Source organism: Acanthaster planci, linkage group LG01, assembly GCF_054643075.1.
Source record: "Acanthaster planci isolate LZ-2023a linkage group LG01, COTS_SCS, whole genome shotgun sequence".
NCBI lineage: Eukaryota > Metazoa > Echinodermata > Asteroidea > Valvatida > Acanthasteridae > Acanthaster > Acanthaster planci.
The window spans coordinates 37,996,633-38,012,292 of record NC_141777.1 but is presented as its reverse complement, the minus strand read 5'-3'; the positions used below and the strand labels follow the sequence as shown (position 1 = coordinate 38,012,292).

The 15,660-nt window shown below is 41.2% G+C and overlaps 1 protein-coding gene across 2 annotated transcripts in view; it reads right to left on the bottom strand.

The window, feature by feature from the left end:
- LOC147800729 (uncharacterized) overlaps positions 1–15,660 on the bottom strand; it is a 50,731-nt gene that overhangs the window by 24,394 nt on the left and 10,677 nt on the right. Inside the window, exons 1-2 of one of the 2 annotated variants that reach the window (XM_087146161.1) lie at positions 10,858–15,296; positions 5,401–5,475 (exon numbers count right to left, since the gene is read on the bottom strand). In XM_087146161.1, coding sequence (XP_087002287.1) covers positions 5,401–5,475; positions 10,858–10,937 — 155 coding nt within the window. In that variant the 5' untranslated portion in view covers positions 10,938–15,296. Of the gene's footprint in view, positions 1–5,400; positions 5,476–10,857; positions 15,297–15,660 lie in introns of those variants that run through there. The other variant, XM_087146160.1, reaches the window with a different exon arrangement.

The following is a 15,660-nucleotide window of genomic DNA, read 5'->3' as shown; positions in this document are numbered from 1 at the left end:
GACAGAACAACTTGCCAAATATTGATAAACTATTTATAGCGAGAACCTCTCAACTTTATCAAAGTTGTGGAGAAAAAAAATTACCCAATTAAACACAATATTTAGGTTTGTACAGATTAATGGCTTTTTCAATCCAAATACAGGTTCAATTTCGGAAACAAAACAAAACTGGTAATAGTGAGATTTCAGCATTGAATGAAGACAGCTTAGGAGAGATTACTGAAAGGGTTACAGTTTCTTCTTATAACTTACTTGTAAATGTGCCTCGCTTTTCTCTTCTAGCCCTTTGCACAAAGCACACGCCACATGCACACACTCCCGCCAAATTATGTCGAAGATATATGATTATATCACGACATGATTATAGGGCGACATTCATCCCTTGAAACTGGTATTGATTTGTGGCCCACATGATTGGCAAGCCAATCGGTAGGGTAGCATTGGGTTACCGGCACATGGGGTAGCTGGAACACCATTCCTCTGACGCTCCAGGGGTGAATATTTTTTGGGGGTCCAAACCAAGGCAGGAACTGGCAATACATGTAATACACAGTTACAGCATACATGCACATAGTTACCAGCACACACTTGGCAACACATGTAAGCTGTCCAATTCACTGTTCTAAATTTATCATTAAACCGAGGTCAGACTTAATATGAGAAAGTAAAAATTTATGACAAATTGATGCATTGTGCACATGTAATAGAACTGCCGGGTGTACGAACAATTAATACAGAACAGTGCACATTATAAACACGGGGTGAAATTCTGCGCGTTTTTTAATTTGTTGGTTGTATTTTTACATGTACATCTCATGTGCTGAGTTCAGGCAGCGCGTTATTCTGTCATATGTTCATGAGAAGCTCAATTTGTTGTCCATGGTTCAGCTGCCCGAATGCTAGAAATGTGCCGGTACAACCGGTTATCAGCGGTAGTTATAGACAAGCAACAAGCAACATGGCAGTGTCCGTGTAACATTTCAAGGGTTAATGTTTAGACATCTAGGCTGCATTCTTTCCTCTTGAAAGAGGAACATCCATCTCTGTGTTATGAAAAACTATTCATATTAAGTTTACCAAACTTTTCCATGATCTCCTGCTTTGTCGGCCATCTCGCTATTTTTGCGGCTCTTCAAAAATCAAAATCCTGCGCATTCCCCTGCGTGTTCGTGCAAAACTCTGACAAGACGGTGGAGTTTGATCCTATTCCAAGAACAGTGTTCTCAGGTCTTGGGCCCACCATTCAAGTGCAAGAACAAAACCCCTGTCAAAAACAGGCCACCTGAACTCAACCATCATGGAAAGTCTGAATTCAAATTTGTGGTACATGTACATTTTTTGGTGGTCATTTCCCATCAACCCAGCGACAGTTTGTTGTCCACTGTGTACACTGAGGACGATCAAAAATTGTGGTGCGATGGTTTGGAGCGGTGACGTTATAGGAATATTCCTGTTGTCTGCTTTTTGACTTTCATAGGAATGCTCTTAGTTCTGTCACTAAAAAAGACTGCAAACCAATGCACTAAAACAACTCAAATTTTGGAGATCTATCTGCTAGATAAAAATCTCTCTCAAAATGCTACGACATGTACAATGTAGGCCCTACCATGTGTCTGCCCCTTCCACCGGTTCACCTTGGACATGGTTCACTGCAACGGACAAGTGAACAAAGCGACAGATCTTTCTCCATTTTCTTTTCTCTGAGTGGCTCTCAAGAATTTTTTTAAAATTCAAACTCGCAAAGAAAATGCAATGAAATGTAGAGCTACAGTAATATTTTAGAAATCAACGAATAGTGTGCTGGTGCACACATCTGGAAAGAACATTGATTTTCAATAGACTGGTCCATTTCGCAGACCAGACAAAGACAATGCAAAATTTGTGAATAACAAATAGCCATGCATGTATGTGGTGATGTAACACAGCATACAGTACAATGCGATGGGAGAGAACAGGAGTCGTCAGTGCTTACATGTACACACCAATTTACAGTACGTGTAAATTGCTAAATACGTAATAAGCATTTGAGTATGGTTATGGCCAGGACAAAACACTTCTTGGGCAACTGTCATTTTAAATCTCCAGGGAGAATTACCGGTAGGTGGGCCCATCTTCCACAACTGGAAATGGTAAGATTGCACCTTTCACATCTTGTGAGCGAATAGTACATGTACCAGTACTCCTTCATCTGCCATTTCCCCTGTTCATGGCAATTACAACAGTAGCACACACCACATTCATGAGTCCCATGCTATCCCAGCATGCATTGTGGTAAACACTGCACAACACAATCAATACATAGAGCTATGTTACATGTACTCTTAGTTTGTTGTCACACATGCGTGTGTGAATATATATCGTTTCTTTTGTTTTCAAAAGATTTACTTGCGGCGAAAACATTTCTGAGAGACGGTTGCTTACTACATGTACCCGGTAGCTTACTCACTTATTGTTAAGCACAGGTACATGTAGAGGTTATGGTACACAACAATGAATCATTATAGAAAAGGAAATACAAACTATCTAACAGCTTTTGTGTGTGTTGATTTTTTGGTAGCACTGCATGAGGCTTTCCTCCTAGGATGACATCACAGTTCTGTTCATGAATTTGAAAACAATCCTCAGCAAAAACCCTTTTCAAGAATGAAAACAATGTTAATACAGAAAGGTGAGTTTTGGAGGGTTGTATTAAACATACAGTATTCAGAATGTCGAGCCATTCCAATTTCCGGTGCTTGCTACAAAGTGCTCCTCATGTTAGGACTAGGTCCATGAATCTCCTTCCGCTTTTATCTACAAAAACTGAGCATAGCCCATTTTGAACTCAACCTTTTATGAATTTTGTGGACAGCCATGTTTGGCCCGGTGTTCTTGAGCACTGAAGTCTGGCCTCCTGCAGGAACAAACAGCATGCGATGCATGAATGATCAATCCCTCGCCACATGTTTCGCACAAAATCACGTGGTACAATACATGTACACAGCACACGATGCCAACCAAGCTTGGTGAGACAGACACCGCTCAACAGACTCAAAATAGCATATTATTGGCATTGTCGCTTATTGTGGCACATGGGTGTAAAATGATTTTTTTTTTACGGGTTAATACAAATCCAATCAGCTGGAACCAAAATACCAGTACTGTACATTCACCGTGGTACATTCAATGCATGGTTTCTGTGAATGTCTTGTCTGTAATTCAGTGGATCCACTTTACCTAATTTGCCACCCCTTACGCCCTCCCCCAAACACAAACACGACCCTGACATATGTATACTTGGGGTATTTCCTTTGTTCTCGTGTACAAAAATCCCACACAACACGGAAAAAAAAATTCAAATCACTGCCATTTCAACCAAATTCAGTTTCCTGGGTGGAAATTTTCGACCGTAAGTCCCTTATATAAAACATTTCAATTTGCGACCGATGAATGGCACTTGAAAATTCCTCCTTTTTGAGTAAATACATGTATCTATTTTGTGAAATTCTTGTGGGGTACCGCTTTAGTACCCCACAAGGATCAAAACTGGCCTTGTGGGGTACCTTCCATTGTTCCAGTACCCCACAAGACACCATGTACAAGCGCACACAACATATATATATTTTCTACGTGTACAAATGCAACTTTTCATCATAAAGTCTCAAGGTATTACTGGGAATCCCCTGAAATCAATACTAGCATTTACAGTGTTTTCCGATTTACCAAGAAAATTGGCTTAGTCAATGTGACACTTGAGTGGTAAGGCCAGTTCACACTTTTTCAAAATTATGTTGAAGCTTGTTCAATGCACAGGCATGCAAACTTGCCACAATGTCACAAATTCTCATGTCCACTATTTGCAACGAGAAGAGGCTTTCACAAGGGTTTCCAATATTTCAAAGGAAAGTGTCATTATGTAGAGACGCATGTCATTTTGGGAAGAAATCAGGAAAATGTAACAGAAACAGGCAAAAGGTCTTTTATGACGAAAACTGCTCCTGGCATACTCCCAAAGAAAACCTGACCAAAAATGAGGGTACGCTCAGTCCTTGAGTGGTGGCTCAGAAGCCCGCACTAAACTGAAAACAATCCGAGGTCCTGGACAGACTATTTCCAGCGTAGGATCCTGTTAACCTCTTCCTCTATGCCTGACTTCCTGAGATCACGAGGTAAAGCAGGTATGCGGGAAGAGAGGTGAGTTGGGACCTGCCCTCCAGTAGAAACAATGACCCTAAAGTTCCTGAACCCCTCCCACACAAACACACATACACAGAGATTACTCTGAGGTTTCTTAGACCAGGCTTGGACCCAGCAACCCTTGTTCAAACTTTCTGTCACTTAACCTCATGGCTTCAGGATTAAACTTGTTTCAATTTGATAAAAAAATTAAATACACTGTCCATTTGAATCTACAGTACAAGAAGTCATTTATACAAGTATACATGTTGATTTCTTTGTATAGTAATCATTAAGATTATACATGTAAAAGCAATCTTCGTCCTAATTTTGAAACAGATTCGACAAGAATGATTGTAACATACTGTGAACACATCTTGAAGAGTGAGATATTCATAACAAAAACACCATAATACATACCTGTATAAGTACTCCGGTACATGTATTCTATACACATGCTCTGCATTGCTTATTTAAACAACACAAAGATCCACGGCATTTATGAACACAGTACTATTGTAGATTGAGCAAAGCAAAGTACTGACACACACTGGATAATTGGAATGAGTAACAGGTACAGAAACAAGTACCAGTATGCACTATACATGTACATGTGTGCAACAAATCAGAATTCCCCCCTCCCCCAACATTACAGACACCAAATGCAATCTAATACACCCAAATACTTCCCATACAAACACAGAAGCGCCCCTATAGAGTACTGAAGTGGATACGTCACGCGCACAATTACGGTATATGTAACATGGATCAGTGTGAGAACCAGCACGTGAACCAATGCCCACGTACTCCATTCGTCTGCACTGGTTCAAAACGACATCATATTTCAGTACTCTAGCTCACCCAGCTCACGCAAAATATGTCAGACTTCTCTCATACGATTTTTGGCAATTATAAGTATTTCCTAATCACAGAAAACATGTATCCTTACAAATATGATAATTTTTCAACAACAAAGAAAAACCATTTAAATCCAATTAACTAAGAGGTCTCTGCTGAATAGATTTAACTTAAATGTACAATGTAAAGTACTATTCACTTGATCACTTTCTTCAACACACGGCAACAGTTAGCCAAATAAACCTGGCAAAGTTTCCGTACCTTGGCTCAAATCACAGGAAGGGGCTACAGGGAAGTACTCCGCCAGAATGTTGACTACCGCAATTTTTTAAGGCTACAAATACAATGGATGTTCAAGTAAGTAAATGACGTAACAAATCCACTCACCTGGCATTTTTTGTTGTCCAAGATTCGCTATCCGGTGGAAACGTTGACTCTGGTAAGGGCCCCTCACCACCAATGCTGAAATCGTGAGGACAGGGGGAAAAAAAATGGAACTTGAGTGGACAGAAATTGTTAGTTGCTCCATTTTGCACTGGTCGGTCAGAACGACAATGAAATGATGTTTCCACTTCTCTCAACCACCTTGACATGAGAGAAAACCTTCTCAAATATGGCAACCCTGTGGAATTGCAATAGCATTGTTATCGATTCTTGGGTACTGGTACATTGTCAACATGTGTTTCATTCATCAAAATTTATGAATGAGAATGTAGCAAATTTTAAACTGCCCAAAGTGACTATTTCACATACATGTACATGTACAATACACGCAATTTGTCCATGTTGAAGCCAAAAGATCTGCCACTACCAAAGATAAATAGGGGGACAGGGCCATGCACCCCCCTCCCATTTTGTTGGGGGGGGGTGGGAAATCAAGGTCTTCACCCCATGAAAAGCCATCAAAATCTTTGGCCCTGAGAGTGTTGAGTTTTTTAGTAATAATAATAAAATGGATTTGGCAAATGCCCTCTGTTGAATTAACCTCAGGGCAATTTACACTGACTTCTCCAGCAAGACAACGATAAGATTAAAAATAAGTAATACATCAAGTTAAATATGAGTAGTTACATGCGTTAGTATGCCACATAAGAGCTATTTCACCTAGAGTATAGACCTAGGGAAGGACATCAGGCGGGGGGGGATCTCCCAGACACACAGCATCTTGTCTGAAAGGTCCCGCAAGGCCAGCCGTTTCCCAAATTTACGATTCATAGAGCTTTTTTTGCATCAGGCATCCAAAAATGATACTTAAATTCCATGCTGCTTGCTCTGGACCTCTTTAGTTGGATTTCCAGGTACCTGTATGTACCGGTACATGTACATGATGCCATTTCTAGTTATGAAGCTTCTGCATATTCCCCCCATCCAAGCACCACATTAGCATGAAAAGCAGCCATCTTTGTAAGGCTTGAGTGCCGATAACATTGGTAAAGTTCAACCAGCCTTTAATTTCAGAATAACTATAAATAGTAACATCAATAAAAGAATTTGTCCTCTGACAGATGAATGCTTTGTTGTGTAAATAGTATGTACCAGCCAGCACTGATTCAGTGAATGTGATCGCAGTAATGTACTGTATACAGGTACCTGCTTTTTTACATAATGACTTGGCTGGATATGCTCTACTGATTCTCCGACTGCAGCAACATTTTAATTTTTTATCCCAATCCCAATCTATTTTTAGTATCCCAAACTGCAGTGAAAAATCAATTTATACATACCAAAAATGAACAGTCAAAATTACTTAACCATTACAAAACTGCATAGTAAGCACTTTGATAAATGGTGTCCAATGTCCAGTGCATTTTTCTGTTTTTAAAGAGAAACTAAGGCATCGGAGTTGAGACGGCCAAGCTGTAAAAAGGAAACTATAACACTTGTCATGAACTGTCGGAAAAGTTTAGCCGAGTAAGGAATTCTATCTACACAGATTCTAATGTTTATCTCTATAGGCCTAATCATCTCACACTGCAGGTTAATGGATTGAAAGCAGCAAGCACACCCAGACAAACTCAGAAGTCGCGTTAACAAGTCTACACCACTTTTATGATAGTTAGCTGGAGTGGATGGGGTATAAGTAAGCTAGTTTATTTTATGCCCTAAAGCTCTTGGCAAAGACGAAGCACAGACACACATTCAAAGTTAAATTCAAATGGACCTTTTAGATTACTAATTGAGGCACAATAACAGCTTCAGACTAGCCTCCGAGTTGAACCAAACTAAATCTTTCTAAGATTTGAGAGCTAATTACACAAGAGGTTTGGCATATAAAATGGGTGGGAATAACAAAAAAAAAACCAAAAATCCAATATGGATTTATGGTGATGACGGAAACTGTCCTTGAAAATCAGACAATCCACCAGCACCCTTGCTGTTACGGATGCTTTTGGCACATGTAAATGAATATATTATGAGCGTTAACAGCTGTCCAAGATCTTTGTGTTGACAATTGATACTGTCTGATGTAACTAGTTGATGGGCGAACTCAAGCTGAAACTGGGGAAAAGGAAAAAAAATCTAAATATTTAAAATGTGTTGCAGCCGCGTGTTTCTTTCCTCAATAATGCATTTCATCCACGTGGCCAAGTCTGGCTGGTTGGCTTTTGGTTTCAAATAAACAACATCAGCTTTACAAACAGCATTAGCTTAAAAAACCTGAAGACACCGGCTCATTTGTTTACAGACCTGTAGACCTGATGTTAAAATAGCTGGGATCCTCATTCACAGGGGTGAGGGGGGTTCAAATCCAGCTGCTGGTAACATGTCGTGACCTTGGGCAAGTTACTTTTACCCCTACTTGCCTCTCTCCACCCAAGAATATTAAAGGGACCCATGAGGAAACAAGCCTGATGTTTGTAGACATCTGAAACAATTTGTCTTGTGGCTTTAGGAGCAAGAGTAATACTACATGTACTTGTAAGCAGCAACATTGTTAGGTACATGTATGTGTGCTAGTACACACTTAGTTTAATAGACCGCAGATTTCTTATTTGCCTTTAACCCCCCCCCCAGTGCTGTGATCCCATGTTGAAACGACCAGGCCACAACAGATTCCAGTGAGAGATTCCAGAGTTGTATGTCTAGTCAGTGATGAAGAGGTTCCTACAGTGACCTTTTGAGATGCACAGGGCCTTCCACCCGTAGATTCAAAAGATTTCATTGCAGTATATTCACTGGAACCTTTCATTTATGTAGCAGGCAAATATTTCAAGCCGTGGTTGGCAAAATTTGTGGAACACACTTAAGCTTCTGAAAAAAGTTTTACCCTGTTGTTTCCAACCAGTAACTCTCCCAAGGAAGTGCACACAAGTCTTAAACTACCAAAGAATTTGGAGAACGGCATTCCAACGAAGACAGTTCTATGGTTACGCAGATTACGGTGCTTTGGTGAGATTAGTCAATGTCACATTTAGACAGCTTTGATGAACTGTTTCACAATACAAAGGGCATGGAAATACAAGCATCTCATTTTCTTTAAAATCATCTGAAGATGAAAACAAGTTGATATGTGATTCCAAATACGGCAAAATGTACAGCCTGTATTGTATTCTTGTCTCAGGTAAAAAAACATTACAAACATACATGTGTAATGTTTGTACACTAATCAGCTTTTTTAAAAGTAGCACTTTTTCCCCAGCTGAATCGAACACACTTTAAGTTAAAAACCTTTGATTTTGGAGCATGGCTTTTTGGCATATCTAGCTGTCCCTCCTGTACCGTAGATTTGCTGGGTGCAACAAATTTTCTACAATATATCCAACTACAGAATGCTGTTGTTGTCTCAATGATCAACAAGTTACCATAGCTACCAATTTCTGACGAATAAAAATTGTGTTCAAAGTCTCAACCCAAGTCACCCTCTCTGATCCTGATAATTTTTTCAAGCAGTTCCAGATGTTGAAGGACTGTAGACAGTAGAGTTCTGTATCTTTAAATGGGTTGAAAATGCCCCAGCAAGTACAGAGAGTGTGCCACTGTTTTTTTGGCATGGAACAGGTTTGGAGTAATAATTAGCAAGATTCCAAGCAGAAATGCTTAGATGATGGGATCAAGAGTCCTTCCACAGATACAAAAATACTCATTCGGGGTTTTGAAAAGGTATTACAAGCATACTCATTACACTGTGAGATGAAGGGACGTAGAAAGTGCGATGGATCAAATGGGCTTTGGGTGAATACAACTTTCTTGATATGAAAATGCCACGTTTGTTATCCACAAACCAAAAGGCATACACCCTGAGTGCCCAAGGAGGAAAGGACTTTACATTGTTGAAAGATGAAAAGCAGGTTGAAATATTTGCAATTTAGCAAGTTGTAAAAACATATAGTATTGGAACACAGTTAAAAGTAGAAAGTGGGCTTCTTCTATTTATGTGAGTGGGGTTCAAATTTGCAAATTTCCATGACTACCAAACTTTCAGCTGTACATGTAACAGTACATACCGGTTCATGCATGCAAAGTTTGGAAGCCACTTCCTTTTTTGTGTAGTGCTCTTATACAATTTTTTCTCAGGATTCGCACAGGATTTTCTCTGAAAGCTCAGGATTATAAACCTTTTTTTCAGTAGGTGTTTGCCACTCAGCTTTAATGGTGACAGTAACCTGGAACCCTGTGTCAAAGCAATCGACAACCTAATGATGAATGTCTCCGTGCAAACGTTGTAGTTCCACCTTCCCTAATGGTCCTTTTAAAATGCTGCAAACATGTTTGTGACCGTGAAATTAACCTCAAACGCTTAATACACATTATTGTCTTTAACTATGGTAACCAATTGTATAAATTTTCACAAGGAACTTTAAATACTCTGGAAATAAGTTTAATATCACAGTACATTTAAAAAATTGAAAGCGACAAACTATTTGCTGACTCGACCTAGTACCTGAACTTATACAAAACTTAAAAGTTAGCCTGAGGTCTATATCCTAGCACAATCTTTGAGGCAAATGACGTTTTACTGTTAAGTCTCACTTTTCAGCATTTCATGAAAATCTTTTTAAAAAGAAATATATACGAATTAAATATTTTTTAACCATGAGTAAAATTATCAACAAGTTACTTAGAAGTTCTCCACCTTCACATGCATTTCATTTCAATGAGCCATATAATTTAGTTCAGAAACAATAATATACCAAATTATATACTCATCCTAATACAGTAGTTCCAATTTTAAATTCCCAAACTGAAATAAGCACATCCATCTGACACACTATTTTGCATCAGTTTATGTGAAAAAATCCCATATACATTTTTCTGCCCTTGATCAGTAATCAGTAGCTGTCCCTACACACACGGAAAAAACTGACCTGAGAGTGCCAAGTTAAAAAATTTACTTATCCTCAACAATATGACCCAAAATTAAGTCACCGTACAATAATCTCAATATCAACATGGGGTAAAAACACTAAACTGTTGGTGATGTCTCAAAAATCCTTAAGAATTTTAAGCACTTTTCTCCCTAATACACAAACTCAGATAACAGAAATAAATGGCCTCCCATAAGATCAAAAATTAGTGACTACTTTCTCATAAGCTTTCAACAGAAGAGTAAAATGTGTCACAAAACTGCAGTTTCAGATGCTTACAATCCTCAAATCCCTGTGTGTGGATACGGGACCTATAGGGACTACGTGTAACTTGAAGTTGATTTTGGCTTTGCAAGTCGTCTCCGTACACGGCGCACTGGAAGTCCCACAATTTTTGCGTTAATTCCAACTTATCTCCTCAACGAAAACTGTTTGCCCGACCAAAGTACCATGGGGATCTCAAGGCATAATTCCACTAGGTTTCCCTTTGCCAGCCAGACTTGACCATAGCAAACGGCATCTCTTGATTCTCGTTTACCTGTAAGTCGCTACCAAGACAGACACAGCACCTGCTGCGGGCCGGGGCGGCCCCGTACACTGCGGCGACACGCTGTTCATTTCTCGCTCACAACTCGCTGTCCCGTCAATGGCAGTTTCACACGGCAAACACCCGTTCCCTTCCAGCAAATCATCCTGGAATCCCACAGCTTGAAGGTGATGTCTTGGTCCTGTTCATAGTGGGCGAATCCTTTGGTGAATTTTGCTACATTTGTCCAAGCAACGCTTCGCAAACTCCAGGAATATTGCAAGCGAGCGTGCTGAACGAAATGCTGTATTTTTACGTAGCGACCTAATGCACGACCTGTATGTCACATTTATGCATGTGCAGTAAGCTAACGTGCCGTACGCGTTGTGTAAACATAGCACATAACGTACGTGTTGATTGGACAGACGTGACATCACGCACAAACGAATTCGAGATTTGACCTTTCTTGTTCACTTCCGCAGAAAAGAAATGTTCTTTGTGGTGATAAATTCATGTTTAAATGTGATTTCCTCGATCAGATGAAGAAGAGCTTCCCATTTCTTATTTAAAGTAATTACAGACGTATCACTGCGCTAGTTCTGTGACCGTTCCACAAAACGATGAACACAATTTCAACATGCCCTTAAGGCCTACCGTGATAAACATTTTTAGAAAATGAATGCTGTATCAAATTTTAATCAACAGTTGAAGAGTAGCCCTTTTCACAAACGGTATTCTATGTTTTGTATATTCGTAAATGACAGCATACTTCAATTACATATGTCTTCATGGTTACTAAACAACAGACCAAGCTTAACACAAAACAAAGTTACATTTCAATCATGAACACAAATTAAAACCCAAATAGACAGAATTTCAGGGTTAACATACTTACTGTAAATTTCGCAGTTAACTCTTTTGGCTTCTGTTTCGATTTAAAAAAATACACTTCACTAATACAATAACTGGTAATACCAGCAAGACTGAGACATCCTAGAATATATCAAGGGGGACTGACTACCACCCTGCCCTATCGCCCCACACTCACCGGAAGTGTTGGTGTGCGTATACCAAATATAACGATAGTACACATGACCAATTAAAATGAGATTAATTACACATCGACTGGAAATTTAATTACAATATTTACATATTTTTGTTTTCATTTTTAAAAATTATATACATCCTATTCTTTATCACGTAATGCACGTACAGAATCGGAACGACACTCGGATTTCTCTCGCCAATGTGTGGAAAAAGATAATTCTAAGAAGTGCACGTATTGGGTTTGGTGTCATGGTGATTTCCGCCTTCTCTGCGTGATACAGGATATTGAGAGGAATATTGCGTTGATATCTTAGGGTAGGATATCTTTCATAGAGGAGTCAAGGTCATATTTCTTGTTCATATTCCACGCAAGTGAAAACTAGGTGATAGAAATAACTACTCATCTTAAAACTGTCTTTAGTAAAGGACTAGAATTTCATGAACATGGAAAATGGCACGAAGTACGACTGTTGCAGTGAGATTACTGTTTGAAACTGTGCCTAATTCATGGCTATCATCCAAGACCATGGGTAGAGGAGGCAGGGAACGTCACTGGCGTTCCCTCCCGTGAAATCGATCTACCTGTGCGAGAAAAGACTGAATGCGTGAGGCCGTGCCGTGGAGTTAAGTTCCACACTGTGGCTAGTTCTTTCCCTTCCCGTAGCCCTAGAAAGACAGTGCAATATTTGGGCCGCGTCCCGGCTAGAGTATTGACTTCAGCTAGCTGGCTGTAACACACATGCCTGTCAAAAGCAGATGTACTACACCGATATATCTTGATTCATAACACTATATATACTCGGTGTTGTCCGGAAACTCTCGCTAAAAAAGAATTCACAAGCTCACTCGGCACTAGACCAGTAAGCAGAAGGTCCTTTTTTCCCAGCATAAGTTACAGATTCTCATGTAAGAGGAACTTGGGTGATGAATGAGCTATCACAAAGTGAGTCGATAATGAGATTTTACGGGAAGGAGTTCAGATAATCCATTGGTGGATAGCTAACTGTAACCCGTTAATCCCAATCTCTGCGGGATGCAGCGTTGATGCGTGCCCAGTACTAAAGCACAGAAGGAAACCGCAGGGTAAAACCATTTGAACACCGCACCGACCCCAATGTTGGGTCCACATTTCACTAGACGTCAAGATCCAGACAGGCGTCGCGTGGTCCGTTTGTTGTATATACAATTTCTACTCTGTGAAAACCCATGAACGGTTAGGAAGGGGAAAATTCAATGAGCTAGTACACAGAACAATGCAAGCAACTGACACTCATGCATGTGAGGCTCAGTGGCAGTCTATGGAAGAAGAATTTAAAGTGGATTTCACACAAGTACGAATTTCACATCCGTTTCTATTGAATTGTGCCCACATAGAATGTTACATCAAGGGCGATTGTGCAAAGCGCTGGGAACTTCATTATTGCGTATAGCAAATGCAGCCGGACTGAACACAGTTTTGTCTAGAAGCCAGATTTAAAACATTCAGAGACCTATAAAGTCCTCTCACTTTCAGGCCCTAGACATCAGCTTTCGAAGGACCTGAGGGAAAAAGAAGCTGGAGTCCTCCTCCATGCTGGTCTGTCTGCTGCCTGCACCAAGAGGTCTGACCTGATCATGCCCGTCCATTCTTTCACATTATCTGACTAGGTATTCTGTTGCCGCCCCGCCTGCGTCCTTCCGCGACGGTGCCCTGGATATATTATTATACATCTTGCAGAGGCTGTCTTGCGGCGTGACGTGGCTGAACCACGTCAGCTTCCGTCGCTTGACGTTGGCGAGGACATGTTCATGGGGACCAACAAGGCTTTGCTCTGCAGGTACTCACTGGTCTTGTGACTAAGTGGGAGATGCAAAACAGGTCTGTAGGTATTTCGTCTGAAACGCTTGAGTTCGGCTTTCTGTCTCTGCATGCCATCAGTGTCCATGACTCGCACCCCCATAGGGTGGAGATCACTGTAGAGATTTGATGAGCCTGTACTTAGAGGGGGAAACCAATGTTGCTCTTTCACATTCTGTTGAGTCTCGCCATGAAGTGCAGGTGACATTCTTTGACAGGGTCACTCCAAAGTATTTGCAGCTGGACACTTACGGCTCACCGTTCATAGTAATGTTGCTACATGGCTTGCTTTTGTTTGTATACCGTGACGTTAGACTTCTTCGTGCTGACTTCCATGCCACAACCGCTGGCGTTTGCGATCAGTTTGTTCGTCAGGTATTTCATTTCTTTGATGCTGCTTAAATCAGGTCCATGTCGTCTTCACAACAAAGGGCCTGGGTTGGTAGCCGGGGCTACCACTAATGAGAATGGAAGTGTGGTAGTCATGGAGGTCTCTTGCATGATTGTCTTCAGGAAGACATTAAGGAGAACAGGAGAGATAAGTACCCCCTGCATGTGTGACGAAGACGGTTGTCTAGAAGAATTCTCTGAGTTGACTCTTCAGACCTGCGTTGCTAAAGTGTTCGTGGAGGGCCTGGATGACTGGAACAAGGAATTCCTCGACGTTGAAGCCTCTGAGGGCAATCATCTGGCCGTCATGCCAAACTCTTGTCGAAGGCCTTCTTGAAGCCTTAACGTTGTGGGAGAGGTCACGTTGTGGTTCTTGGTTCTGTAGTTATTTTTCGATGATGCCTATACAGTTAAAGAAGCTGCATTTTGGGGACTTTTACACATGCATTTTGAAGGATAGGAAATGAAACAGACCGACAGATTTTCCTTGCCTTACTACCCCCCCCGGGTTCTTTTTTTGTGGGGGAGGGGCGGTCATGGCCCCCTTGCCTCGTCGGGATCCGTCACGTCCGCCCTGCTCTGAAACAGCTGTTAGACAGTACATGTAGCAGTATGCCTTCGTTTTCAATCGACCCAGGATAACACACAGCATCACCTTACTGGCTCATCAGGCTTATGGCCCTGTTGTTTTGGCACTGCCTGACGTTGCCCTTCTTTCGTAAGGGTATTACTAATGATTGGGTAGACTTTTTTTGCCATTTCTTCTGTTGTGAGATCTTAATGCGGAGAACTACTAGGCCCTTTTCTGTTCCCTCACCCCGTTTCCCATCAGTTCAGAGGGGATATTGTCCACTATAACTGATTTGCCTACTTTCAGACTTCGTACTGCTGCTTCTACCTCTTCCTGCAGTACCAACAGATTGTCGTCACTTTCTGGAGTGGGGTCTGGTTGATTTGCAGTATGGATGCGTCTGGATGTAGTTCGTAGTTGGACAGGCCATTGATACACTCTTTCCACCTCTTCGGGTCTCTATTACTGTCTTAATCACTATCTGTCGTTAGCTTACCATCTTTATCGTCGATGGAAGCTCCTTTTTGGCTGCCCTCATCTTCATTCTGACCTCTTTATGCACCTGCCATAAAAAGTAGGGCATTGGGGATGGGGAACTTAAGCCCCCCACCGGGAGGGTGTCTCTTTTAAACTTTCTGAAAAGCAAGGATACAATATGCACATCTGAAACAAGCTCAGACTTAGCCGTACATCCCAGCCCCCTGTGGCGCAACCGATGGGTAGGAGCTTGAGCAGCTTTCCCGTCCGAGCCCCACCCCCACCAACAAATCCTGGATGCGCCACTGACACCTGCTGATACTGCGCCCTGCACGGCTTCATCATTTGTGTGCTTCTGTCCCCTCAGGTCTCGTCTCTTGTAGCATAGGTTCCAGACCTCGGGTTGACCCAACCAGGGATTGTTCTTTCACGTCCTCCCCGATAGCCCTTCAGCTGTTGTAAGATGCAATTCTTTGATGTCATTGGCAAGAGT